At 43.1% G+C, this 27521-nt stretch overlaps 1 protein-coding gene across 17 annotated transcripts in view; it reads right to left on the reverse strand.

Annotated features, from left to right (window-relative positions):
- Window positions 1–446: 446 nt before the first annotated feature.
- TNC (tenascin C) overlaps window positions 447–27521 on the reverse strand; it is a 94464-nt gene continuing 67389 nt past the window's right edge. For 12 of the 17 annotated variants that reach the window (XM_078375262.1, XM_035255779.3, XM_054236321.2 and 9 more), the window contains 12 exons: window positions 26123–26395; window positions 22045–22167; window positions 20770–20913; window positions 18158–18277; window positions 16022–16165; window positions 15122–15252; window positions 11475–11607; window positions 10187–10338; window positions 9412–9508; window positions 6702–6863; window positions 3836–3999; window positions 447–1178 (listed from right to left, as the gene is read on the reverse strand). In XM_078375262.1, coding sequence (XP_078231388.1) covers window positions 1068–1178; window positions 3836–3999; window positions 6702–6863; window positions 9412–9508; window positions 10187–10338; window positions 11475–11607; window positions 15122–15252; window positions 16022–16165; window positions 18158–18277; window positions 20770–20913; window positions 22045–22167; window positions 26123–26395 — 1754 coding nt within the window. In that variant the 3' untranslated portion in view covers window positions 447–1067. The remainder of the gene's footprint in view (window positions 1179–3835; window positions 4000–6701; window positions 6864–9411; window positions 9509–10186; window positions 10339–11474; window positions 11608–15121; window positions 15253–16021; window positions 16166–18157; window positions 18278–20769; window positions 20914–22044; window positions 22168–26122; window positions 26396–27521) is intronic. The other 5 variants (XM_078375274.1, XM_078375267.1, XM_054236317.2 and 2 more) reach the window with 1 other exon arrangement.

The raw sequence follows: 27521 nt of genomic DNA on the forward strand, positions 1-27521 counted from the left end.
GGAGTGCAGTGGTGTGATCATAGCTCACTGTAACCTTGAACCCCTGGGCTCCAGTGATTTTCCCACCTCAGCCTCCTGAGTAGCTGGGACTACAAGTGTGCACCACCAAAATTGGTGGCTAATTTTTTTTGTTGTTGTAGAGACAAAGTCTCACTATGTTGTTTAGGCTGGTCTCCAACTCCTGGCTCAAATGATCCTCCCACCTCAGCCTCCCAAAATGCTGGGATTACAGGCATGAGCCACTGTGCTTGGCCTGTAAGCTTTTCCGAGCATGCTCAACTTTGTTTAAAACAGTGCTTTCCTTCCTCCCAGTCTTCAGTCTCCTTCCACCCCTCCCACTTGACCACCATTCCTACTTGCCTTTCCAGTCCCAACATTCCTCCCTTTGTTCAAATGATGGACTTTCATGAAATTCAGACTCAACAACAAAAGGCAAAATAACAAACTCAAAAGTACTTGTGCTTTTATTTAAAAAAAAAAAATACAATCAGGTACTGTCCAGAAATGTTTTGGAAAGCAAAATCTCTTTAAAAGTCCTTAGTTTTCATCATCATTATTATATTAATAATATTAATCATATCCTTAAAATGGAAACAGTATTGCTTTTCTGGTTTCTGTCATATGAAATGTAAAAAAACAAAGGGACGGCTTCCAATGACACATTTAATCTTTGCTAACAAAAACAATGACAATTAATTATACAGCTTCATGTAAAATATGGCTGGTTCTAAAACAAACTACCCCTGTACATCCTACCCCTCTTCTAATTCCCAGAGCCACCCAAGAGAAGTAAAAACCATTGTGATGTCGTCACTGGAAGATTTTTTCTGAATCCAAACAACATAACAGAAACATGTTGGAGACTGATGTCTTTGGTGCAAAGACAGAAACCGCATAGGAGGTGAGGTCTGTGCTGGCGCTGTTGGCCCCAGGGATCCGTGGTCAGCTTTGACTCTCACCAAATGCCCAGGTGTGGACCGATGGTTGGGCTGGCTGTATTGATGCTTTGGTAAAATCCTTTCCTTGCTCTGGGCCTTATTCCCCTCTCACCCAGTGGTCCCTGGAATTTACGCCCGTTTGCGCCTGCCTTCTAGATTTCTGAAGTTGCTCGGTCTCAGCTTCATCTCAGCAAACTGGATTGAGTGTTCATGGCCCTTCCAGTGGAACCAGTTAACGCCCTGTAAAAAAAAAAAAAAAAAAGAGAGAAGTCCCCCAGGTTGGTTACTGTTAGGCAAGGTGTTCACTGATCATTGCTATTTAATCGTTCAAACTAAACGAGTTCTGTTTCAATTTGACCGTTTGGCGTATCACAGCTGCCTCTTGCCTATCTCTCTGTTGGTTTGGGTTGTGAAAACTTTCAAAGGGACTGGCTGAATCTGACCCAATTTTTCACCTTATTCAAGAATCACCTGAGTTTTCATGGAGCTTTGTGCTGCCATCTTGAAGCAAATTGTGACTGATGAAACCTGCCATCCCAAGAAATAAGTTGTGAAGGAATTAAGGTCATGATTAGAGGTTCTGGAATTGAGTAGCTATATACAGGGTGTGTGTGTGTATGTCTGTAATTCACGGGATTTCTATGGAGTATTTTAATAGGAGTTTAATATGGAATAGCAGAAAAAACATGAACGAAGAACACATTTTGCAACTTGACATATAGGGTTAAATATTTGTGCTCTTACCTGAGAGGTAAATAACCTTAAACAAGTTCTCAATATTTGCTGAGCCTCAGTTTTACTATTTTTTTCTTTCTTAAGATCTGACAATGCTAGCCTTGAAAGACGTGATGAAAATTAGTGGATTTGTAAATGAGCTATCACAGAGCTGGGCACATGGTAGGTGGTTGGTAAATATTACTTCCCTAGTCTCAAGTAGGGGGAAATGTCCTTGAAATTTAGGCCAAAGCTTTCTACAAGAAAAGCCTGTAATTGTGTCTTGGCTTCCAGGTTCCAAGTTTGACTCTTCAGTGAAGTCTGCAGATGGTAGAGTCCACCCATCGAACCTCACATGGCCCCTTGCCCCACTGTGAGGAAGCTAACAGCTAGTGAGATGGGAGAAAAATAGAGACAGTTTATTTGCTTCTAATTTTTTGATGTTCACTGACATGAGTGGCTTCTGAGTCTTATAGGGATGTGAGGTTTAAGAATGGCTCATTCATTTCATGGGCAAATGTGCTTGTAATCACTCAGTTACAGTGAGTATGGTAATCCAACAGCCTGGTACACACGCTGCCTCCCTTTATCCTGGTTCTTTCCTCTAATAGTTCAGGGCTGGAAGCCACACCTTCTTGTACTGTGGTAGACACTAAAGCCAGAGAGGGAGAGTGACTTCACAGAGGCCACACAGCAGCTGGAGCAGAGCGGGAGCTGGGGCTCAGCTCCTGTGGCTCCATTCCACGTCATCTCTTTCTTCTTCCAAAATAGAATGGAAGGATGGAAAGAGAGGCTTGCTTTCTGACATGTAGCTTATTTTTTTCCCAGAAGAACTTTGTGTTACACAGGTGTTTTGAGACAGGGCAATAAAGATCATTAAAAAAAAAAAAAACAGAATGGAAGTATTGGTGAAATAGCACAATAAGATGGAAACAACACAGGACTGCTGTCAAGAAATGTCCTGTAACTCTTGCCTCTTCTGGAACACAGGCATGAAAAACCACATCCCAATTCCTGTGCAGGCTAAAAGTGATAAGCACTTGAGATACAGAAGGTAAGAGTGCTTTGAAAAGTACCAGAAATTATGTAAGGTAAGGTCTACACTTAAGGTTGCAGGTGTTACTCGCTAGCTGTTAACTAGGGCATAAACACACGTATCAAAATTACTAATATTGAAGAGCAACAGGTCCCCACACCTGCTGCATGTCAGGAATCCCTTGTGGAATCTAACAACAACAACAAAAACCCAACAACAAAAATGGAAATATTCAAAAAGATAAGATGCTGTATCTCGCCTGAAATCATTGAATCAGAATCCCTGGGGTTGTCATAAAGTATAATTTGGGCCGTTGCATTTTCACTAATTCCCTGGGATTCCAGTGATCAGACCTCTTGAGAATCCTTGCGGTCCAGGGATCAGTGTGGTGTGGCCACATGGGCACACCCCTCCCTCCTCCCTGGGATGGTGACTAACTTCTGTGGAGGGACTGGGCAGATGCTTGGTTGTGACTTATCTTTATACTTTTCCGGAATGTGCCAGTGTAGGCAGGGCTCAGAGTGAGGGAGATTACGGAATTTGATCCGTTGGCCTATTTCTAAAGGGGATGGAAAAAATCTGTGTCTGTGACTGCAGAAGAAGTGCTAGAGGTGTGTGCAGTGCAGGGAAAATGCCAGGGGCTGGAAGCGGGGAGAGCTGGCTCTGCTGCCAACTTCACTCTGTGATCTCAGGAAGGTCAGCTTTCTCTGGGCCTTGGTTTCTTCACATAATGAGGAGACTTAAAGTCTGTGGACTTCATCCCAAGGTGTTCTTGGGATCCTGAAGGTGCCCAGTCCAGGGGTTCTGTGTCATCAACCCTGCTTCACCTAAATGGCCTCTACTTTTATTTGCTTTACTTTTAGGTTTTAAACAGAGAGGAAAGCTTTGTGTGAGGAAACCTCTCTCTGTTTGGAATCCATTTGACCAGTGGTTGTCCCTGGGATTGTCAAGTGTTAACCCGTGCTGTTTCTATTTTACCTACCTGCAGTGTCCTTGACATTGCTCACTGCCTTGTGAAAAACATATTGTTATATAAGTAAGGTTCCTGCCTCCTAATCTCTGCTAGGGTAAGGGGTTAAATTCTGCTTCCATCAGCCCCTCTTGCTTCCCAAGTCCTGCCTGCTCTGGGCTCTCATGGTCCACTCACCTGACTGTGGTTATTGTCCCCATATCTCCCCATCAGGTTGACACGGTGACAATTCCTGTACCAGAAAGCCCCCTTGTAGGACAGAGCACAGTTGGTGATGGCTGAATCTGTGTCCTTGTCGAAGGTGGAGAAGGATCTGCCATTGTGGTAGGCCATGGAGTCACCTGGGAGAAACAGAAAAATCCCAGCTGAAATTTCCATCCTGGACTGTAAAGGGTAGAACTAGAGGTGACCGCTGGAAGGTTCTGGGGGTGGGACTAGCCTTGAACATTGAGCCCAGAGTCAGGATTGAACATGGAACTGAATGGGGCATGAGTGTCACCCCCAGTACTTATTTCCGACAGAAGCCGCGTAATGTGGTGGGAAGAGGGCCGTAGCTGGCTTTGGAGAGTCCAGCTTCGAGTCCCATCTTCTCACTTTTTAGCTGTGACCTTGCACAAGTCAAGCCTCTTGTTGAGCCTCAATTTTCACATCTATTCAATGGAACCAGCATTTTGATTCTATTTACTGAGCAGTGCCATTGTGACAATGGATATAAAGGTGTATGCCAAACAGCTGGCATGGCATGCAAATACATATGATGATTGTTGTTATTTTTAGGACTTTTCTGCATTATCTTTACATAAAAGACCTCAGAGAGCAAGGAGAAGTATGCACTTAATAATGGTATGCTCTTCTCCCACACAGAAATTTTATTAGTCATGCTTATAATTAAGCCCTTCAGACATTAGATGTCCCTAAATACCCCTGTATCACATAGCTATTTTTAAAAGTGTTTATCTGGCCGGGCGCGGTGGCTCAAGCCTGTAATCCCAGCACTTTGGGAGGCCGAGGCGGGTGGATCACGAGGTCAACAGATCGAGACCATCTTGGTCAACATGGTGAAACCCCGTCTCTACTAAAATTACAAAAGATTAGCTGGGCACGGTGGTGCATGCCTGTAATCCCAGCTGCTCGGGAGGCTGAGGCAGGAGAATTGCCTGAACCCAGGAGGCGGAGATTGCGGTGAGCCGAGATCGTGCCATTGCACTCCAGCCTGGGTAACAAGAGCGAAACTCCGTCTCAAAAAAAAAAGTGTTTATCTGACCATTGTTCCATGATTCTTAGACAAGAAGCCCATTTCCATATAGTACTATTTGGAAACAAATTTGTAATTTAACATATTAAAATTTTAAAGCATTGCAATGCCATTGCTTTGTGGCATCTCCTTGCTCCCAACCCAGCCAAGTGCTGTGTGCAAAAATTTCAAGACTCCGAGGTATTTAATTTGAAGCAAGTTGTCAAAGGGACCCAGACACATTTTTAACTGATGATGCTACCCAGAGCCTGAGGACTGCACGTAGGTATTAATGAAACAGGATGCTCTCCTGCAGAGGGCCTGGCTGCAGCCGAAAATCACAGAGGAAAATGCAACCTTACAAATGTTATCTCACTAAAGGGAAATATTATGGCTCATTCCTCAATGGAAGTACAAAGAGAGAGGAAGAGAGGCCACATTCCTGCTGCTTGATGAATTTGCTTGCCCTATAATATTATTCTTATGCCTGAAGCCATCTCAACCAAAGAGGTATTTATTTCCAGGTCATAAAATACCAACATTCTTTGAGGGATTCAAGAAACAGAAAGCAATGTTTGCCCTTGGGTGTCTCTCTTTATTATCACTAAATTGCCATCTCAGAAGAGCTCTGTGCCTCCTTAGGCCTCTGGCTTTTGGTAACCTTTTGTCTGGAGAGTTTCCCCCATATGGATGTTTTCATTCAAGGCTCAGGGAGGTTGGAAATGTGCCAAGCATCTGTCTCTTCTGCTTTCACAAACATAACAGAAAGCCACCCAAAGTGGGCATGGGTTGCATGGGGTGGTCCACACTCTGAGTCCCGACCTTTCTTTGTCACCAAGAATGCTGTCGGCAACAGTTTTCTGCAGCCAGGCTTGCATCCACCTTCTACAAGCTGTTTTACCTTAGGCAAATCTCTGAGCTCTTCTGCACTTCTATATTAAAATAACATCTATATAAAATGGTTTATGAGAAATAAAGGAGATGAATACAGGGGGAATATCTACAAAAGATGGTACCTAGTAGGCCTTAATATGTGTTGTTTCCTTATTTATCTCTCCTGGAAGAAACCAGGAAACCACATCAAACCAGTTCAAGTCCAAGAAATTTTCAAAACCTAAATGAAGGTTATGAGCCAGACAAGGAATGGAGGGGCCACTTGAGAGGCAGGGACCTTCTGTTCATGGGGATGCAGGCTGAGACCAGATGACCAGGGATGTCTTGGAAGAGATTCAAGCAGTTAGGTGATGTAGTAGAGAGTTTGTTCCTCAAAGTGTGCTGCATAGACCAGCAACACCAGCCATATTGGCATCACCAGGGAACTTGGAGAAGATGCAGAATCTCGGTCCCATCCCAGGCAACCTGCATCAGCATCTGTACATTCACAAGATTGCCAGTGGGTGCATATGCCCTGAATAAATTGAGAAGTGCTGGATTGGATGAATATTAAGGCCTTTGGGAGACTTTTTTAAAAATCAGCCTACAACTGATATCTAAAACTGGGTAAGAAAGATACTTTTTTTTTTTTTTTTGAAAGGTGAAATCAATCCTGATTGCCCTGATTCTCAATCCTAGTCAGTTTCAGGATCCAAATATCTATCCAACCATTTTGAATCACAGTTTTTCTGGATTGGACCCCAGTAGGTAGTTAAATATTTGTTGATTTAATAAATGGCTTAATAACATTGATTTAATAAATGTTGATTTAATTAGTGAGGAAGGAATGAAAGAATGATGAATGGGGAAATTAGCTGTAAATGCCAAGAAGGCTCTAAGTGGCTTCATAGGCTCTAAGTGCAGCTGCTGCTGTACCTGCTGTCCCGCTGTACCCCTCCACCTTCAGCTTGTAGCGAGTCTTGGCATCTCCCACGCTGAACTTGTCATAGACAGCGAAGGCTGTCTCCCCATTGTCCTGCAGGTCCACCCGGAGCTCGTACTGCCCTTGGGCTGTGATTTTGTTCAGGTTGTCCAGCCCTGTGGATGACAGGCAAGGGTTGCTAAGAAGCACAGGTGGCTGAGGCCCTTATTTCTATTTCACTCTGTAAAAGCAGCAGCTGGGTAAACTTAAAAGAGGACCAGCTGGGCACAGTGGCTCATATCTATAATCTCAGCACTTTGGGATGCTGAGGTGTGGGGAAGCAGGGGTGCGAATTACTTGAGGTCAGGAGTTTGTGACCAGCCTGGCCAACATGGCAAAACCCTATCTCTACTAAAAATACAAAAATTAGCTAGGTGTGGTGGTGAGCACCTATAGTCCCAGCTACTTAGGAGGCTGAGGCAGGAGAATTGCTTGAACCTGAGAGGCGGAGGTTGCAGTGAGCTGACATTGTGCCACTGCACTCCAGCCTGAGTAACCAGAGCAAGACTCTCAGGAAAAAAAAAAAAAAAAGGCCAAATCACACAAGGCATGGGCTGAAAGCTCACTATTCTGCTTGCTGGTATAACATTGGACCAAATGTGTGATGTTTTTGAGTCTCAGGTAAAATTGGGTTGACATTTTTGCCCCACTTCCAACCTCAGTGCATTAGTGAAGACCCAAGGAGATAAGGTGTTGAAAGTACTGTTTACACTCTGAAGTGTCTTACAGGCCAGGCTCGGTGGCTCACGCCCATAATCCCAGCACTTTAGGAGGCCATGGTGGGGGAATCACCCGAGGTCAGGAGTTCGAGACCAGCCTGGCCAACATAGTGAAACCCTGTCTCTACCGAAAATACAAAAATGAGGCAGACATGGTGGTGGGTGCCTGTAATCTCAGCTGCTTGGGAGGCTGAGGCAGGAAATCGCTTGAACCCAGAAGGCGGAAGTTGCAGTGAGCCGAGATCGTACCACTGCACTTCAGCCTGGGTGACAGAGTAAGACTGTCTAATAAATAAATAAGCAAAATAAAGTGCCTTACAAATGAAGGACAATGGATGATAATATGATAAACATTTCCTGGCATAGGCAGTGGTATGTAGAACAATGTTCTCTGCAGGTAGGTGGTTGGAAAGTGTGGGTTGCATGGATGAATGGATGGGTGATAAATTGTAGAGTTGACTTGGGAAATTCCAAATTTCAGCTCAACTGTTCATTGGTTAAACTCCTATGGGTAAACCACTCAACCTCTTTGAGGCTGTGATTTTATCCACGCAAGGCGGCAAGGAGAGCAAAAATCACCTGCTGACCATCAAGTAAATCCCAGAGACAAAAACTCCTTATCTGAGCGGTTTAGAGTTAATTAGGCTTCCCTATTATCTCAAGCAAGCATCTGGGGTTCCAGGTTTCTTTCCCAAAAGTATATAAGTAACTAGAATTTCTATACGTCTCTGGAATATATGCATATAGAAAGTCATTTTACAACCCTTGCTGACATTAAGGCACAGAAATATCTACAAATGTAATCATTTATTATGATGTACATGGCTAATATGGTCCAAATTGCCCTTAAGCTCCTGCCTTAAGGTCCATAAATATCCCTAAGGAAAAATCCACTGCAGAGCTCTCAGTCCTTTGGAGGCATTCTTTCTTTCTAATACACTTTGCCTTTTTCAAACTTTCTTTCTAATACACTTTGCCTTTTTCAAACCTATACTGTTGTTGGGAAATTCTTACCAACCCACAAGTCAACCACTTCTGATACCTGACACCTTGCCCAGCAGGTGGCAATTGAGTACTTTGCAGGGGTGCTATCGGGGTTAAAGGTTATGGCTGTAAGAAACTCATCTTAGCACCTGGAGCACAACCTAGGGCACAGGAGGGAAGCTGTCAGTGATATCAGCGAGAAGCCTGCTATAACTGGTCCGGCGAATGCCTTAAGGCTATGTAAGGGCTGACTTGAGGCTCTTCCTTAATCAGATTTTTACTTTTTGTGAATGGAAATAAAATATCAGGACCGCAATTTATGCCAAAAGGAAAAAATTGAACTGAAAGCTGAGTCATGCAAGAAACTGCCTCTCCTTTTGTCCCTAAGCAGATGCTACAGATAAAAAGGCCAGATATCTCCTCAGGTAGTTATTCTCTCTTCACTTTATCTTATGTAAAGTGCTGAGTACTTTACATGCATGATTTGCTGAGTGTGAGATGAATACATAATTGACCATTCTCTTTTTTTGTCATTCTTTTTTTTAAAAAATCTTGCAACATGTGGATTCGGTAACGTGATCATACCTTCCACTTTCCCTACCAGCCCACTTTTCTCCTTTAAATACTAAACCTCTCAACATCATCTTTGAAAAGAAAAGAAAAAAAGGCATGGACCACAGGTTGCTCTTGTGGCTTTGTGTTCCTTTTCTTCTGGGCATGTCCTTAACCTTGGCTAAGTAAACCTCTAAATTGATTGAGATCTATCTCAGATACTTTTGGTTTACATTTTAATGTTTCAGAGCATTTAAATGCTTTTTCATTAAGAATTTGATATTCTGTGTCTGCCACCAGAACTAGTGCTTCTTCCTCATCTCCTTCTCCCCGCTAGGTCAGTCACTGTGGGTTAGAAAAAATGACAAGGAGGGTATTTGAGATACAAACATGCAGAGCTGGGCATTACCAAGCCAGAATTCTTCTCTGCGGTCCCCGAATCCAGCAGCATAGGCCTTCCAGTTTTGGTAGAAGTTCTCACGTCCGTTTTTGCGTCTCAGGAACACCTATAAACATATTGATGAATCTGGGTGTACTTAAGCTATTGCAGGAAAGAGAGGGCATCGTTCTGAGAGGAAGAAAGCTTGCACTGTGAACAGAGCGCCAGGCCCTGGCTCTGTCCATCCTGAATTTGCCATGTGACTTTGGGTGGTCACCTCTCTTCCCTAAGCCTTGGTGTCCTCATCTGAAAAATAGGGATTAAAAATGCCATCCAGTTTTGCGTAACAATGACGTGTCAATGTAGGTTCATTGATTGTAACAAATGAACCACTATGGTGCTGGATGTTGATAATGGGGAGGTTGTGTGGGTGGGTGTCGGGTATATATGAAAACTTTCTGTTCACTTAATTGTGCTGTGGACCTAAAACTGTTCTAAAAAAATAAAGTTTATTAATTAAAAATATCCTACCCAGCTCCTATGGTAATGGGGTTGGAATAATTCATCTAAAACTTTTAGCACAGTTTATTTCCCCATTTCAAAAGGTACCGAGCTTGTTTCCCATTCTTTTGTCTAAGAGAGAATTCCCAAGTGCCTCTGTATGACAGGCAGTATCTTGCAAGGCCTCACATGTGTGGGTGTCAGGATGCACCAGGAAGAGGAGATTACCCTCTTCTCCTCCCCTGCTGTGCCCTGTCCCTCCTCCCCGAGGCCTGAGAGCTCCGCAGTCCCTGATGGTACTCACAATCCATCCACCCCCATCGGAGGTCATGTCACAGAAGACTTCCAGTGCCTGGGTTTTATCACCATTCAGATAAATGGTGTAGAGGCCAGAGGTCGTGTCTCCATTCAGCATTGCTTGGGAGCAGTCCCTGGGGAAGGGGTACAGGAGTCCAACTGTGGAATAAGTAGAAATGGTGATGCTCACAGAGCAGAAGGACTGAGCTGGAGCTTAAGTCTCAGCTTAGCTCAATTGACTAGAATGCCTGGATAATTTCCAAGTGTAGTAACGTGATACAAACAATTAAAAACTCATAGAAATAAACAGTCTTGGAACTATGCCTGGTAGATGGACCTAAGAGCTGATGGTCATAGCAGTTCTTTTTTCTGACCCAAGGACATTCATCTGGAGTTGTATCATCAGTTGTTTACTTATTTATTTCACAGCCCTTGTGTAAGAGCATCTTTAGGACACATTTATCTTTAGCATTTGGCATAAGATCTGGCAAAGAGGAAGCACCTTCTTTGGCAGATGTGTGCAGAATGACTGTCACGTGAATTGTGAAAGACAGGGCTCTCCAAAGGCCAGCTCCTCCCATTCTCAGGAATGAATGCTACTTTTATTTACTAATGGAACAACTTGCAGGTTTGCCATCTGCAGAAGACTCTGTGGCAGGTGCAGGGGGAGGCTCCTTGGGCGTGGAATATCTGAGCCCAACTCTGACTGTAACTCACAAGATAGTCTTGAACAGGGCATTTAATCTTTGAAAGCCTCTGCCTCCCTACTAGGACACTGGGCATTAGGCCCATCATACCGGCTTGGTGGGAGGACCATTTGTGATTCTGAATGTGGACAGGCTTTGTAAACACCGGCTTGATGAAGGAGAAAGGAAGAGACTGTGAGCTTATCTTAAACTCTGACAATAAAAGGACCACACATTTATATGGGCCACATACTGGGCTAGGAGTTCAAATGCAATAACTCACGAACCCTTGCAAGACTCTGTTGAGGGAGGGATTACTACTAATCTCCCTGTATAGATGAAGAAACCAAAGATTATAGGATGGAAGTAGCATTCTTAAGGCACACATAGCAAGTGATAGAAATAGGGATTAAATCCAGATGGGCTCCCTCGTTTTCTTTCACCAGGATGCTCATAACCTCCCACTCTTGCCTTCCTCAGGCTTCCAAGTAGAGGCAGTGAATTGATTCTTTTCAGAGGTTTGTTTGGAAATGTTAAAGTCAAAGGGGGAAGTCAAGGGCTGATTTGAAGTCAGATGTCAAGGCCGGATTGCACCCTGGGCCTCCTTACTTGTGGTGAAGATGGTCTGGATCAGATTGCTCCTCAGGGGCCCACTGAGTGCCTGGATCTTGGCTGTGTAGTGGGTGGATGGGCTCAGGTCTGCCAGACTGTAGGAGGTGGTATCTGGACCCACGATTACTTCCTAAGAGCAGAAGAAAGAGTATAATGCCTTTTGATCACAGAAATTCTCAGGGTATAGATAAGAAGTCATTCTATTTATTCATTCATTTACCCATCCATTCATTTATTTACTCAACAAGAATTCATTGAGTATCCACTCTGTGCCAGGATCCATGTGGCCTGCTGAGATATCAGAGATGAGGAGGGTGCAGCATAGGCAAAGGTCCTGGGGCCAGAAGTGCAGAGCAAGTTAAATTAATATGAGGAGGCGGAGACTGCATCTGAGGGTGAGAGCCCTGCTATAGACTCCAGAGCTGAGGCTACCACCTGCCCAAGGCCCTACCAAACGATATTGGGAGAATGGGATTATAATGATTAATTTTATGTGTTAAATTGGCTGAGCCATGGGGCCCAGATATTTGGTCAAATATTTTTCTAAACGTTTCTGTGAAGGTAGTTTTTTTTTTTTTTTTTTTTTCTGGATGAGATTAATATTTAAATCAGTAAGCTTGAGTAAAGCAGATTTAAAAAATAAAATGAAATAATATGAGAAGGCAATAAACTACTTTAAGCATACTTAGCTTCAGGTGCCGGAACAGTGGAAAATGTTACCAGATTATAAAGAGCCTTTAAATGACAAGCTTTGAAACAAAGTTTATCATTATAGGGTGTGAGGATCTCTGTAAGGTTTAAATGCTAAGCTTTGGAACTTGAAGTTTATCATTATAAGGAAGGGGGAGGCTTGAAAGATGTTTGGACATGCAAATGACATAAACCCAGCTGTGCTTTAAGAAGCTTAATCTGGTGGCAAGATGAATCACACAGAATAAGGGACTTAGAGGTCAGTTAGGTCAGTGGTCCCTAAATACAGCTCTTTATCACTCTGGGAAGCTTTAAACAATAGGACGCCTGGGCCTCATCTCAGACTAACTGAATCATCAGAGCCAGAAGTTGAGCCTTGCTATATTTGAGAACCTTCCCAAATGATTTCGAGGTTCAGTCAGTTTGGGGATCTCTTGAGTTAGGAAATGATTATAATAGCCCCATAGGCATGGTATGATGAAAACTTAAGCTGACCCTGCATGCCTCTCTTCTAGAACAGAGATATCCATTAGACACGTGTTGACCAACTCTAACTATGCCTGTAGTCTGTGGCTGGTCTCTGTGCTGCGGTACAAAGGTGATTGGTTTCAGTTTGCAGGAGGTCCTCTTGGTAGCTTCCAGTTCTTTTCAGCAAATGACCTTGGTGTCTGGGATTGGAATTCAACCTACACTCCTGGTAAACAAAGCACAATGCTGTTCTCTACAATCTGCAAATACCCAGCTGAGTTTGGGCAGTCACGTGTCAGTGCAGAGACTCCTGGAAGGTTCTCCTGCATCCTGGGAACTAGGAAGGTACCTCATCCTGATTTTTTTTCAATGGGAGAATTGAGTTTCAGAGAAGCTAAAAGACTTGCTCTCATTTCATAAATTGTTTGAGGCAGAGGATGATCTTGCATCCTGGTTTCCCAACACCCTGACTAGGATTCTTTTCTCCTATACCAGGTTGATTTTTTTTTTTTTTAACTAAGACATATAAAGCTGGTGAACAGACATACAGAAAAATAAACTGGGGTGAGTGTTCATTTAATACCCAGTGGCCTTTGTGCCACCCTGGTTCTAGTCCCTGGGGGAAAGATTAACTGTCAAGGATAAAGTTGGGCTCATTGAATTACTTAGGAATACAATTACCTGTCAGCTCTCTAGGCTTCTATGCAAAGTCATTTTCTAGGCAATCAGGGTACCTAGGTGAAAATGAGACTCACAATTCAGGTAAACACAGAATCCTAGAATGCCTGACCAGGAGAAGATCTTAAAGATAAGACCAAAGCATTCATTTTACAGATGGGAACACTGACACCCAGGGAAGATAATGGATGTGCTTTACCTCACACAGTGAGATAGTTCACTGTTATATCAACTCCAGGAAGGGGTATGACAGTAATTAGCAATGTGTCCAGTTCTGGCTAAATGAAAGATTGGATATAGCCACTTATCTCTACTTGTTTCTGAAACCCACTAAAAAGACAGCAAGGGAATGTAAGGTATAAATCCACAAAGATGAGGGGAATGGGAGAGGAGACAGCAACAGGCATGCCATGTCAAAAGAAGATAGAAAGTGAGTGGTAGAGAGACCGTGTAGGGGAACGAATAAAGAAAGCCGAGGTTAACTAAGGAGCATGGGCAGAGCCAGTCAGAGGCTGTTAAGTGCAAGCCACGGAGTCCAGCAAGTTCAGGAAAGGAATGTGTACAAAAGCAGAGATGTCTTTGAAAGCCAATGTGGAGTGTGGTTGTACAAAGTTTTGATTTGTTTAGAAGCTTTTCTTGTGAGAAACAGACCCTGAAATCTCCCCATTCCCTTCAACAGCCTAAATGACTGCCCTTTTCCATCCAGATGGAAAAGGGTTTATTCTCTGGAGAGGTTGAGCCAAAGAGGAGGCTCTGGATTCAAATCCACCAGGCTCAGTTTTCAAGGAGGCCGAGGTGTTACACTGGAAACATAATAAGATGAAGGTTTGTACATAATGAGAGCCCAGGCTTTATGTCACTGTTAATTGGGGTCCCCCAAGAAAACTGTTGGGTATTTGCCCATTCATTCTGCAGGGAGCCACAGAGTTGACAAGCCCCGCCTGTGCAGTTGGAACTTCCAATGAGCTCTTTCATTCCTACTTCAAATACAGAAAGACAGACCATGACTGATAGACAGTGGGCAGATATCTCCAACGTGAGAGGCAGAGACCCAAACCCAACCCAACCCAACCCAACAACAGTAGCAAAACAAAGAAACTGGAAACAAACACTGTGCAGGATATAGAATAAAACACCAGCAACATATATTCTCAGAGATAAAGAGATGATGATACATGAAACACAAGGTGCTAGAAAAAGATGAAAGTGCAGAGAATAAGCAAAAGATCTTGTAAATAAAGTAAGATAACCAAAATGAAAAATTCAATAACAGGTTTGAAAGGTAGAGTTTAGGAAATCTTCCTCACTTGTCTGAAGGTCTAAAGTTATTTCAAATTAAAAGGTAAAAGAAAGAAAGTTATCGGGCAGAGAATATAAATACTATAAACACTGGATAAAAACAGTATTAACAATTGATGTCATAAGAACATGGTGAAAAAAATTATAATACATAATATAATGATACCATCTGTGAGATAATACACGTGGCAAACATGCAGAAGAACCTTTTGGTCTTCGTTCAACAAAATATTAAAAGATCAAGATTCCAGCTCCTAAAATGTCCTCAAGTCTTGTAAGCAGTGGTTCTTGATCTTGGCTGGCTATCAGAACCAGAGTCTGGTTAAAATGAGAGAGGCTGGAGAGTATGATTCAGAAGGTCTGGCATGCCGTCCGGTTTCTACTAATTTTTTTTTTCAGCTCCCCAGTTGCATTGGGGTAGAAAAACAGCATCAGGTCATTCTTCCATACTTTGAAGATCATGAAAATGCTTCAACCAGTAGTGAGAAGTTGTTATATACTTAAAATACCTTGACTGTGCCATCTACTGATTCATAGACCAGCAGGTAACCGGTGACTGATGCCCGAGGGGGTCGCCAGGTAAGGAGGGCAGTTTCCGACTGAACCTCAGTAGCAGTCAAGTCTCTTGGAGAATCGAGGTCTGGAAAAAATGGGACGATTAATATCAGATAAAGTCAGCAAGTGTAGGACAGAAATCTGGGCTGGGTATCAAGAAGACTGGGTTCAAGTCCTTTCCCTACCACTGAACTATGTGATCTTTGGCAAGAAACTCATCTGTTTATAAATAAGGTGGTTGAGCCAGATAACCCCCAAAGACAAATTCTCTATGGTTTATCTCGTCCCAAGGGCTGGGTGTTCCTAACTGGCCTTGGTTGGATTTAGGGAGAAATATACAGCTGTCAACATCATTATGAAGCCCATTGTTTCTAAGTAAGAGGACAGATGAAGGCTAATATTGGTGCTCACCCCGACAGAGAAGACGGTTCCTCTGTTTCCCTGCTTGCAATAGTTTGTAAAAAAAATCTCAATGTACAGAAACCTACCAAACATCTAGAAAAAAAACTGCCTAAAAAATCTGCCTCTTCAAAAATATTTTCCTGCCTGGAACATGGATCATTAAATGCTAGGTTTAGGGCCAGTGGGAACTGTTTTTCCACTTACAAAGCCCTCCTCTTAAAATTTTTTCCTTGCCCATGGGGAGACCAAGGTCATTTCAGTTCAAAAGGAAATGGTGTGTTTCTTCAGGCCTTGACTGAGTGGGCACTGGTGAATTCTGCTGCTGATATAATCACACTGCAAGGCCCTGACTTAAGAAAGAAGAACTGGCTAGGGGTTCCCATTTAGAATGCAGGCTGTGGGTGGGCGTCTCAGAAGGGAGAGCTTCCAGCTCTCGGTGTCTTTCTTTGTACCTGTTGTGAACTTGGCAGTGATGGTTGAGCTCTTCTGGGGACCTTTCTCTGCAAAGATTCTCAGTGTGTATTCCATGGCAGGCTCGAGGTCGGTCAGAGCATACTCCACTGTGTTCCCGGACACCGTGCGTGTAATTTCTGGCACTAAACATGAAATACACATACCGAGTTAGTTACCTCTCACTGTCTGAGCTACGAGTAGGCTTGGCAAACCGCACACACACCTCCTTTGAACATAGAAACTTTCAGTGACCCTGCAGAAAAGCAGGTCTGATTGCTGAAATGACTCATGCTCTCTTTCTCTTGAGCACTCACCTCACATGTAAAGGATTTTTCATATGGAGATTAAATTTTTCCAGGCACCAAATCAGAAGGAAGGGAAACTGGGGGTCAGGAGATTTTTTTCCACATAGTGCCAGCAGGAATAGCTTTGCCACTGAGACTGAGGTAGAGGACAATTGGGGGGGACATTCCAAGCCTTGTGCTGCCCATGCTTAATGTGTCCTGATGCTTGCTCTCCTCTCTTTGTCAGTTATTCACATGCCCTTTTTAAATTTACTAAATGTCATCAAGTCATTAGGCTGAAGGGTCACAAAAATTGGACAGTGGTGGCTGCACCAGAGCCTGTCCACTGTCTCTTAGGACTGCTGGATCATGTCTAGTGGTAGAAAGTGATACTGACCACAATGCCCAGGGCCATGTGTTTATTTCCTATTCACAGATGACCAGCCATCCTGGTTTGCCAGGGACTGAGGGGTTTCCTAGGTGTGGAACTTCCGGTGCTAAAACTGAGACAGTACCAGGCAAGCAGGCACAAGTTGGTCACCTTACCTCATCATTTGTGAGCCCCCCTTCTCTTCTGAACCAAGCCCCTTGTTTGCCCTGAGTCCACAATCTCCATGGTTCCCATGAACTATACCCTGATTTATTTTAGGTGCAACACCATCTCCCCTGACTCAGAAGAGTTTTCTCACAGGGACTATTTAAGAATTAAAGAGTAAAAAGAATAAATCCAACATCCCTCCTCCCTGCCTCTCCCCCACCCTCAACTGTACTCTGTCCTCAAAAAGATATTTTCTAGATGCTTTCCAGGGCTAAATTAAAATTTTCAGAGGCCCCAAACACAGATGCTGGTGACTGCCCATATTGTCACTGATAGCAAAACACCGAACCATAAAATAGAAAACTTACCTATACCTGGAAATTAAAATTACATAATTCTTTCTAGAGTAGCTCATTACAAAATGATGGAGAGGTTCATTGAAAAGGACTCTCTCTTTCTCCTGTCTCATACTTGTATTTGATTTTACTTTCTGATGGCTGTAGTTTGCTGGTGCTCTAAGCAAGTGTTTAATCTGCCAACTGGGTAAATTAGCACTGGTGGTTGCCAAACAAGAAAATATATCCGATTTTTTTTTTTTTCTGAGACAGACTCTCCCTGTCACCCAGGCTGGAGAACAGTGGTACAATCTTGGCTCACTGTAGCCTCTGCCTCCCAGGTTTAAGCAGTTCTCCTGCCTCAGCCCCCTGAGTAGTTGGGACTCCAGGGGTGCACCACCATACCCAGCTAATTTTTATAGTTTTTGAAGAGATGGGGTTTCACCATGTTGGCAAGGCTGGTCTTGAACTCCTAGCCTCAAGTGATCCACCTGCCTCGGCCTCCCAAAGCGCTGGATTACAGATGTGAGCCACTGCACCTGGTCTACAATTTTTCACTTTTCAATTGAATTTGCTAAAACTAGCCTTTCCTGTGGTCTCTGAAAAGCTGAGACTCCTAAGTACAGCCTGAAGCTGTCTGGTTAAGATTTTAGATTCTGGATTTCTTCTTTGTAAAAGATGTCAGCTGCTTCCTAAACAGGGTGTACATGCTGGTAGGAAGAGAGACTATGAGGAAAGGAGGAATAAGCCAGGAAAGCATGTAGGGGCTAGAGATGTATCTATTACTTTTATTTTAAATGGCTTACTAGACTCCCTTGAGGTTGCAGTTGGGAGCCACAAGAACATGACTGGCCTTTTCAACTTGCCCGTGCGTTTTTATCACCCTGTACCAAATGCGGCATGGAGAAGAGAGAATGGGAAGTGTTTACAGCAGGAAACACACTCCTTAGAGTGAGGAAGACTTGGACAAAACCTTACCTTTCTCCCCTGTGTAGGAGATGACATAACTGTCCACCGTGGCAATGGCCGGCTGCCACCTGGCCAAGGCTTCCGAGTCAGTGATGTTGGCTGTCACCAGGCCAGATGGGCCATCCAGAGCTGCAAAGAAAGACGGTGAACAGGAGGGAAGTCATTGGGTGGGACATCAGATCCCAGCTGCTCTGCTTTCCACACTGCTTATGGAGTCCTGGTGTTAGGACACAGTGTCAGCTGCATGGAACGGTTCAGAGACCTGAACCTGGAGCCAGGCTGACCTGGCTTTGAGTAATGGCTCAGTTACTTTGGGCCTCTATTTCCTCACGTGTAAATAGGGCTAGTAATTCTGGCTGGCTTCATCCTCAGTGTTATTTTGATTTTCCCATTATATTATGGGTAGAAAGGAGCTGTGTAAACTGAACAGGGCTAAACACATGACAAGAATTATTATAGTTTATATCACTTTCCCCAGGGAAAGAACTTACACAAACAGAAGGAACTAGCATAGTTAAGACTGCCCAAGCCATTTTTTTCTCCTCTCCTTTCCTCTCCTCTCCTTTTTGTTTCTTTTTGAAAGGTCTCACTCTGTTACCCAGGCTGGAATGCAGTGGTGTGATCTCAGCTCACGACAAAGTCTACCTCCTGGGTTCAAGCAATTCTCCTGCCTCAGCCTCCCAAGTAGCTGGGATTATAGGCACAAATCACCACACCCAGGTAATTTTTGTATTTTTAGTAGAGAGGAGGTTTTACCATGTTGGCCAGACTGGTCTCAAACACCTGGCCTTGGGTGATCCACCTGCCTTGGCATCCCAAAGTGCCGGGATCACAGGCAGCAGCCACTGTGCCTGGCTTCAAAGCCTTTTCTGAGCCTTGAATGGTATCTCTCATTAGGCGGCTTGCAGAGAATATAAAGCCAGGCTCTGGGGGCTGATGGTTCTGGGTTCTACCATGGCTTCTTGGCCTGGTGCCTCTGTGCCCTGGGGAAATCCATTTCCCTTCTCCAAACCTCACTTTCTTTAGTTGCCAAAGGGTGACTGTTTAATTAATAAAGACTAGCTAAGAAATGTATGTAAAGTGTACTAGAGAGCTCTCAATAATTGCAGTTGTTATTAAGATCTCTATTAAAGGTATTTGAAGTCTTAAGTATGCTTTTCAAAGGACTTGTTCTGAGAAAGGATGACTATTCAAAGGGTGTTTATCCCTGGCCTTTTGAAACTGACCTCTCCCACTCCCCAACATCACTTTCTCAGAGGCTAACCTGAATCTAACCATTTCCTCTTGCTTTTTCACTTACTTCTCAGTTATGCCCATGACAGTCCTGGCCGGGGTGGAGGGAAGCTATCCTCAGCTTATTTCACAGAGAAGCACCTGAGTCTCGAGGGATAAAATGACTGGCCTGAGAGCCAGGATGTGGCAGGGCAACTGCGGAGCCCACATTGTCCACTCTGAGTTTCTTCCTGCTTCACTGTGCACGGACAGAATCTCCTTTAACTGGTGATGACAATGGGGCATTGGGAGGGACCACGTCCAGCTTTTGCAATCTGTTGCCGTGGAGAATCCATCGATGAAAGATTTCTTTGGGGAAATAAGGGCCTGTGAGGAAGGGTGGATGGGACTCTGGGTTCAGATAGGATGTTTTAATTGTGTGTTGTCAACTCTTTTTGGCTATGAGGATATTTTTAAAATTTCCTATGAGGCCCATTCTTTGTATCCCTTAATGAGTTGGACTGGATAATTGCTCATATATCAAAGGATAAATTGTTTAGAGACATGGCTGTCTGAAGAGAAATTTTCCACTTCATTCTCCTTCAATGCAATTCATTATTTCCCCCTCTTTATAGGGTACTCTACCAATCAGATTATACTAGGAAAGGAACCCTTTCTTTTAGAAGGATAGAGAGTTTGGAGTCAGACCGACACATGTTCAAATTTGTTCCAGCATTTACTAATTATGTGGGCTTGGCCAAGGTATTTCACTTCCCCAAGTCTCAGTTGTCTCCTCTGTAAAATGGGAACGATAATAGCTGTGAGAATTAGATGAGAAGGGTTTAGTAACAGTGCCTGGAATGCAGGAGCCACCAAATAGAGAGGAGTTGGCTTTCTTGCTGTCACCATTACATGCTCACGTGAAGCACCTGCTTTGAGGGACCCTCATAAGGGTTCCAGGCAATAGGCGGGGAGGGGAAGGAGGTGGTAGCCTAATACATATGCTTTACAAATACCGTTTCATGTGAGTTATACCCTGTTAGGGAAGCAGAATTGTGTCTGAAAGTAGACCCCAGAAAAATGGACTGGTAGCTCATGTAGCTGGTAGAATTTGGATTTTAATTCAGGTAATTACAACTGCCAAACTTGGACCTTGTCTTTCACCATAGTCCAGGAAATAGAGGCCCAATGAAGTTAAGGTTACTCAGCTCACCAGAGGCTGGGATGAGCCAGAAATGAGGACTTTGGCACTCTAAATCCTGTTCACTTTCCACCAGGATCTCAAAAACGAAACCCATTTATTTCTAGCTGCTGAGTCATGAGTTACAGGGCTGAAGGTGAGAAATGACATAAGATGTACAAGTGATCTTTGAAAAATACACACACACACACACTCCCCACCAACTCACTTGTGGTAAATGACCCTGAGACAGGTTCACTTTCCTCAAAGCCCTTCATGGCAATGATGTTGACAAGGTACTCTACCCCAGGTATGAGTTTCACCAGCCTGGTCTGAGTCTTGGTTCCATCCACAGTTACCATGGAGGGTTTACCTAGAACACAGTAAAAGCAAGACCAGGAATAATGAACCTCATTGACACTTATTCACTGCTGCCCCCAAAAAGGGTGGATCTGGTTTAGAAATGAAACTATATTTTCATCCAACACCACCTTCTTGACTTCTCATTTGCTCCTACCCTCTGGCATAAGGGAAGAAGCCTTACTTTTTGTATAATGCTTTTTCCATTGATGCAGATGCCAAAAACAAAGCCAGGAGAGAGAAAAAAGAACATAACAAATGGCAAGTTTCCATTCATTAGAGCGCTGGCATGTTGTGTAAGTTTTATTTAATTATTTTTCCCGGCAAAGAATATGGGAAGCTTACTATGTAATAGATATCTGAGCTATTTCCCCCATTGTCTTGGCTTAGGATTATAGAGACTCCTTTACTAGTGAAAATTCTACTTATTAAGAAAAGAAAGCTGGTCATAGTCAAGTTTGTGCTGTTGCATTTATTAAAAACCACAGAAATTATATTTCTTAGAATTTGGGGGCTAATGAAGAGCTTGCAAATTAGCTGGTCAGACTTACAATACAGATGCAACAGCATTCCTGTGAAGAGGTTATTAACCATCCTCTCTTTACACACTTCCAGAAACAGGTAGCTTACTACCTGCCAGTATGTCTTTAGGCAGATTTGACTGGGCTTCCACCCTGTGCTCTCTACTATAGCCCATGTGCTTTGAATTAGAACTCACGCATTTTCTAAGGCACAACTTGCCATTGTTTACTGAAACAGACAGATTTGGTACCCAAAGGCAAAACTTCTCAAACATCCAAGACTAGCTTTTCAGATGAGTGTGCTCAGAGAGAGAAATGCCAATACATTTAGAATCTTTTGTCATTGTGTGCAGACAATACTGGAGACCTATTTCTCAAAGAATTTTATAATTTCGAGGCGAAAAAGGTCTTGTTCAAATGACCCTTCACATGATAGTTTCTTCTAAGAATCTCATAGCACTTTACAAATGAGGTACCTTCTCTCCAGATGGTTTCAAAAATAAAGAATTCATTTTCTTTGGCCATGTTGTTTAGGGGGATGAAAATTGTCAGAGTCTCTTTCAGGAATCCATCCAAACCTGCAACACTCCTCCTCTCCCTCACCCCCCTTCCAAGTCTCCTACCTCCTGTAATGGGCACATAGGTAATTCGGAAGTTCTCCACCTGGGCAGTGGGTGCCCTCCAGCTGACAGTAGCTGAGTTTTCAGTGATGTCGGAGAAAATGACTTCCTTTGGGGAGCCCATGGCTGTCAAGAAGAAAACACGAGAGAAGCCCAGAAACAGTTAACTATCTGGTCCTTCAGTGGTTCTACTTGAATTCCTTATTGAGGAAAACTCAGTGCCTAGAGTTTGTGTCTGAGCCAAGCCTTCAGGATGGAGAATGTGGTGATCTGTGGTTAAGCTGTGACTTGCTAGGACTAATTGTTGTTTCATATCAGATACAGGGCTCAGGGTTGTAGAAGAGTCATTTGGTCTAATTCAAGGCGAGTGATAGCACCATAGCCGACTTCCAGGGAATCAAGAGAGAATGGTTTCCTAGAGTGGAATATGCCCCCCTTTTATTTTTAATTTTTTTTAGCATTTCCTTAAATCTTTGCTTTCTAATTTCTTTTATTAAATAATACCAAGACTTGACAACTGTATAGTTCTTTGCAATTTGTAAGACTTAATCCTCCTATAGAAACCCCTGAGAAGATGTGGTTGTAGCCATGTATACAGAGGACAAAACCAAGGTTTCCTTAAACATTCTTGTCATGTGATTTTTCAGGGTTCTAGGAGTAGCCAGCAGAGCCAAGCAGAGTCTGGAATCCTGGAAATAATGCTCACACAAACACTGACCTGGACAAACCCATTCCTAGAACTGGAAGGAGGTCCAAAGCCAAGAGAACAACCTCAGGCTCATCACCAAAGCAAACACCTAGTGGACACTGGGTCTACCAGTGAGGAAAGCAATGCCCAGAGGAAGTTTCTGCCTCCCCAAATACCTCCCCTCAAAACCCAGTTTCATTTGGCTTTTCTCTATGTATTTTTTGGCTTCCATTTTTGTCCTCTTCAGCTGACCATGCCTACCCAGAGAATTCAGGACACAATTTTCAGGCTCTAGGGAGCCCACTTCCTCATCTTTCCCCCTCTCCAACCCACAGGGATTATTACATTCTGAAACCCACAGAAGTTCAGCAAGGTTTTTTTTTTTCCTTCCCCTTTCTGTATTTCTCTCTGATCCAAGGCATCTCCTCCTACAGCTTTCTTCTGTGACCTGGTAGCCACCCCCAGACTCTGTGGCTGCCTGGGTTTTTGCCCTGTTCATGGAAAGTTTCAGAAACCACATGGGTCTCTGGAGCCTGGAAGATCTTAATTGTCCAAATACCACTGAGAGGCTGGGTGACCTGGGGCACGTCCCTTTATTTCTGTGAACCTCAGTTGCTCCATCTGTCCAGAGGGAAAAGTGGTACCCACCCACAGGAATGTTTTGAGGATTAGCAGAGATAATAAATGTGAAACTCCCAGCACAGCATCTGGCATGCGGTGAGAATTCAGTAAGTATGATTGCCCTCTCTTTATTTTCTTTCCAATATCCCTCTTTCCTCCTTGAGCCATACTAGACTTTAAGGTGTCCCTTAGGAAAGATCAAGATGAGGCCAACTGAGAAAAAACAAAACAAAAGAGTAAGGTGTATAAACGCAGGCAGTGAGGATCTCCCTCTGCCAACCTGGTGTACTCTCACTGTACCTACACCAATGACTGAAAAACTCAGTGGTGTAGGTACATTTTAGTAGGTGTATCTTATAGCCAAACACAGTAATATCTAATACAGTTATGGTGGGTAAAGAAATTCTGCTAAATACTAAACATTCATGATCTTACTTAAACTTTGTGGCTGAGCTTTGAGCTAAATTCTCTTTTCCAGATGACGGAATTGAGGTAGACCCATGATTAAACTCTGAGGACACTGCCCCACAGTTGTTGGCTTAACCACTAGGCAACACTGTCTCTCGCTGCCACTTCTACTGCCCTGGGAACTGAGAGCTGGCAGTTTGTGCTAGGGAGGGGTACCTTGTGAGTGAGAGGAGGAACTATAGCAGGGCCTTCTTAGGAGGAAGAAGGATAGACGATTAGAGAGAAGAGCTTACAATGGTATGAGGGAGGAAGAGAGGAGAGGAGAAAGAATGAAAACAACGAAAGGGGAAATTTATAAACCCGATGAGGTGAAGATAGAAATTAGGCATCTTCTGTACTCAAGAGCCTCCTGTCCTGTCTTCTCCTGGTCCTGGAGCGCAGGCATGTAGACAGACAGACACACACACACACACACAGAGGCTCCTATGTTTGGCCGTAAACTACAAGGCTCTAGAGAAGAAAGTCAAAGAGAGAACTTTACAAAAGAGGAGGGTCTGCCTCACCTTTTTTTGTTGTTCTTTAAAAAAAAATGTAACTCATGATTATTCATTCTATTTTTTGCTTTAGAACTGCAGGGTTTGTAGAAAAAAAGAAGATCAGCAAAACAAAATCAATGATCAGAAGTAAACTTTGAAGAGCACTGTTTATAAACCAAGGTCAAAATCAAGGCTCTGCCTCTGATCTGGAGTTGTTTTATGGGTAGCCACAGGGAGGAGGAGACTCAGACCTGCATCCCAGGATAGGGTGTTCCTGTTAAGAAGAAACAGGATTTTTCCTCTTACTAGGTTGCTGCCTAGATTCTAGCATTTTCTCCAAGTCTACAAATACTGATTATAATTTTTCCATTGGTGGTTTCTTGGCACTTGTTAGGTCCTGAAAACTTGACAATATAAAATATCTATCTTTAGACAGACAGGAGAGGTTTTGGCAAGTGTCATGCCTATGCCTGTCAGAGATGGCAAGCAGGTATATTGATTGGTTTTCTGTCATCCAGCCTGCTCACTTTTAATAGTGTTAGAATAAGCTGGTCATTGGGTTTTACTCCAAATCTAGCTCTATGACTGTAGAAAAATCACTTCACCATTCTGGGCCTCTGAGTCTTCATGCACAAACAGAAGAGTTTGAGCTACATTATTTCTCAGGTCCCTTTTAACTCTCCTGGTGATTTTGTGGTTCTGTCCCTTGGTTTCCTTTGAAGCAGCTGTCTCCAGTGAATGCCATATCTCTGCATTTCCCTCAGCTTCATGAAATAATTTACTTGTTGGAGGTCTTTCCTTTTCTCTGTAGTCATGTTCATCTTAGTATTATTATTAAAAAGAGTCATATTACTATTGTTATTATTTGAGATAGAGTCTTGGTCTGTCATGTAGGTGGGAGTGCAGTGGCACGAACACAGCTCACTATAGCCTTGACTTTCTGGGCTCAAGAGATCTTCCTGTTCCAGCTTCCCAAGTAGCTGATACTACAGATGTGAGGCACTACACCTGGCTAATTTTAAAAATTTTTTTGTACAGGCAGGGTATCACTATGTTTCCCAGGCTGTTCTCAAACTCCTGAACTCCAGTGATCCTCCTGGCTCAGCCTCCCAAAATGCTGGGATTGCAGGTGTGAGCCCTCACCCTGGGCCTAAGAGTCCTACCTTGAAATAGCTCCTATGGAAAAAGGTGATTAAACTCCAAGGACACTCTAGGTGCCTTTCAGAGTTGTTATGAGTATCACATAAAGTTAGAGAGCTTCACAAAGAGCAGCATGTTAATCTTGCTCGCTCTCTCCTTTATCTTTGCTGATCACTGTGCTGATTATTCACATGTAGCACTTTATAAATATTAATCTTTATAGGTAGAGGTGCCACTTCTCCGTATCTCCCTGGTTGGTGTAGCTCGAACATTTAGCCAGAGAACAAGGAGGTGTATCTCTGGATAAAATATGATGAGATAATAGATAGAAGAAAGAATCTGCGGAATGTAAAAAAAAAAGATGAAGATTGTAATGATGATGATGCATTAATGACAACGTGGATAGCTCTCATTTGCGGAACCCTTGCTATGTGCCAGAACTTCCGCTTTGGGCTTTACATGAATTATCTCATTTAATCCTCACAACCCCATTAAGTAAATGGCATCATACTTTTATTTGCATAAGGACTTAGCCAAATTGTCTAAGGAAACACAATCTGTAATTGAAAGAGCCAGGGTGGGAGTGCCAGTTTGCCTGCACCCAAAGCTCCTGTGATTACCCAGCCCTGTGAGAAGAAGACCCTTGAGTCATGACTTTTCTCTATTCTCTCCTGTTTATTTACAGTACCTGTTGTTGCTCTAGCACTGACTGGCTGGGATCGCCTTCCTTTGCTTATTCCATAGAGTTCAATTTCGTATTCAGTAGCCTCTCTGAGACCTGTTATGTCCCTGGTACGTTCAGGGGCAAGTAGGGTTATTTCCAGTGGCTCAGACTGTTTTTTGGTATCTCTTATTTTGAGAACAAAATTGTCGAAGACCCCTTCATCAGCTGTCCAGGACAGACGGAAACCATCTAGGGTGGCATCTGAAACCAAAAGGTTGTCAACTTCCGGTTCAGCTTCTAGAGGGAGAGAGAATGGCGGGAGAAGGAGGAAAGACAACATCATTTACCGGTCTGTGCAATCTTCTCTCCAGTGGGGGTATCAATATGTAGTGATGCCCCAGCTTTCAGAGATGCAAGTGTCCTGAGATACCGAAAATAAAATCATTCAACATTAACAAGTCCAGTAGGATCAGGAGAGGGGAAAGATGGAGTTGAAACATTCAATACAAGTCAAGCATATGCTTGCATATGTGAGTTTTGTCTAAAAGCAATTCTGTAAATCCACATCTGAACTCAGCATCGGCCCCTCCCACATATTATTAAATAAGTTCAAAGGCAGTAACTTGTTTATATTTGCTCTCTGTCTTCCAGTGGCTGAGTGCCCATCCTCTGCAAGACCTTTTTTCTTTTTGAAAAGACAAATAAACCAGCATTAACGATCTGTAGAGCTGCTCGTGATGATACTGCTGATTACATTCCCCTTGAGTATAACCAAAATGGCTTTAAAAATGTTACGGTCTTTTTGCTTTTTCTTAGTGCTGTTTCACTAAAAAAGGCTCCTACCCTTGCCTTTTTTTTCTTGCATTCTTTCTTGCTATTTTATTAACCATTAGATAAATGTTCAGATGGTAGAACTGAGATTGGAGTCTTTTCTGCTACATACTGTGGACCCAGGGTTTCATCTTGTATTGCCTTAACTAGACAAAACTCAATGTCAGTGTAGATTTAGAGCTGAGTTTCCCAAAGTGTGCTCAGAGTGGTACTATTTCTATTTGATCCTCTTCCTTAAAAAGTATCCATTGTCAAATAAGTTTGGAAAATACTGCCTGGATAAGTACTTCTTGGAGATAATGCATGTTAGGATGCTCTGAAGAGGCTTGCAGTTAAAGATCCTCTTTAACTTTAACTCAATCTTTCCAAACTTACTTGAACGTGGAATTTCATCACCAAGTAGGACCTTTGAACATTCTGTGGAGCTAGTAATCTCTAGAAAGACTTTGAGAAACACAGATTTCCAACTGGCAGAGTTGTTAATTTCTGTAGGAATCATTAGTCTTGAGAATATTATGGATTTAGTCTGTGTTGCAGAATCTCTCTATATTAGTGATTACCAATAAAACAAGTTCACATTTGGTTTTCCAAT

Source organism: Callithrix jacchus, chromosome 1 (assembly GCF_049354715.1).
Source record: "Callithrix jacchus isolate 240 chromosome 1, calJac240_pri, whole genome shotgun sequence".
In the NCBI taxonomy this organism is placed as follows: domain Eukaryota; kingdom Metazoa; phylum Chordata; class Mammalia; order Primates; family Cebidae; genus Callithrix; species Callithrix jacchus.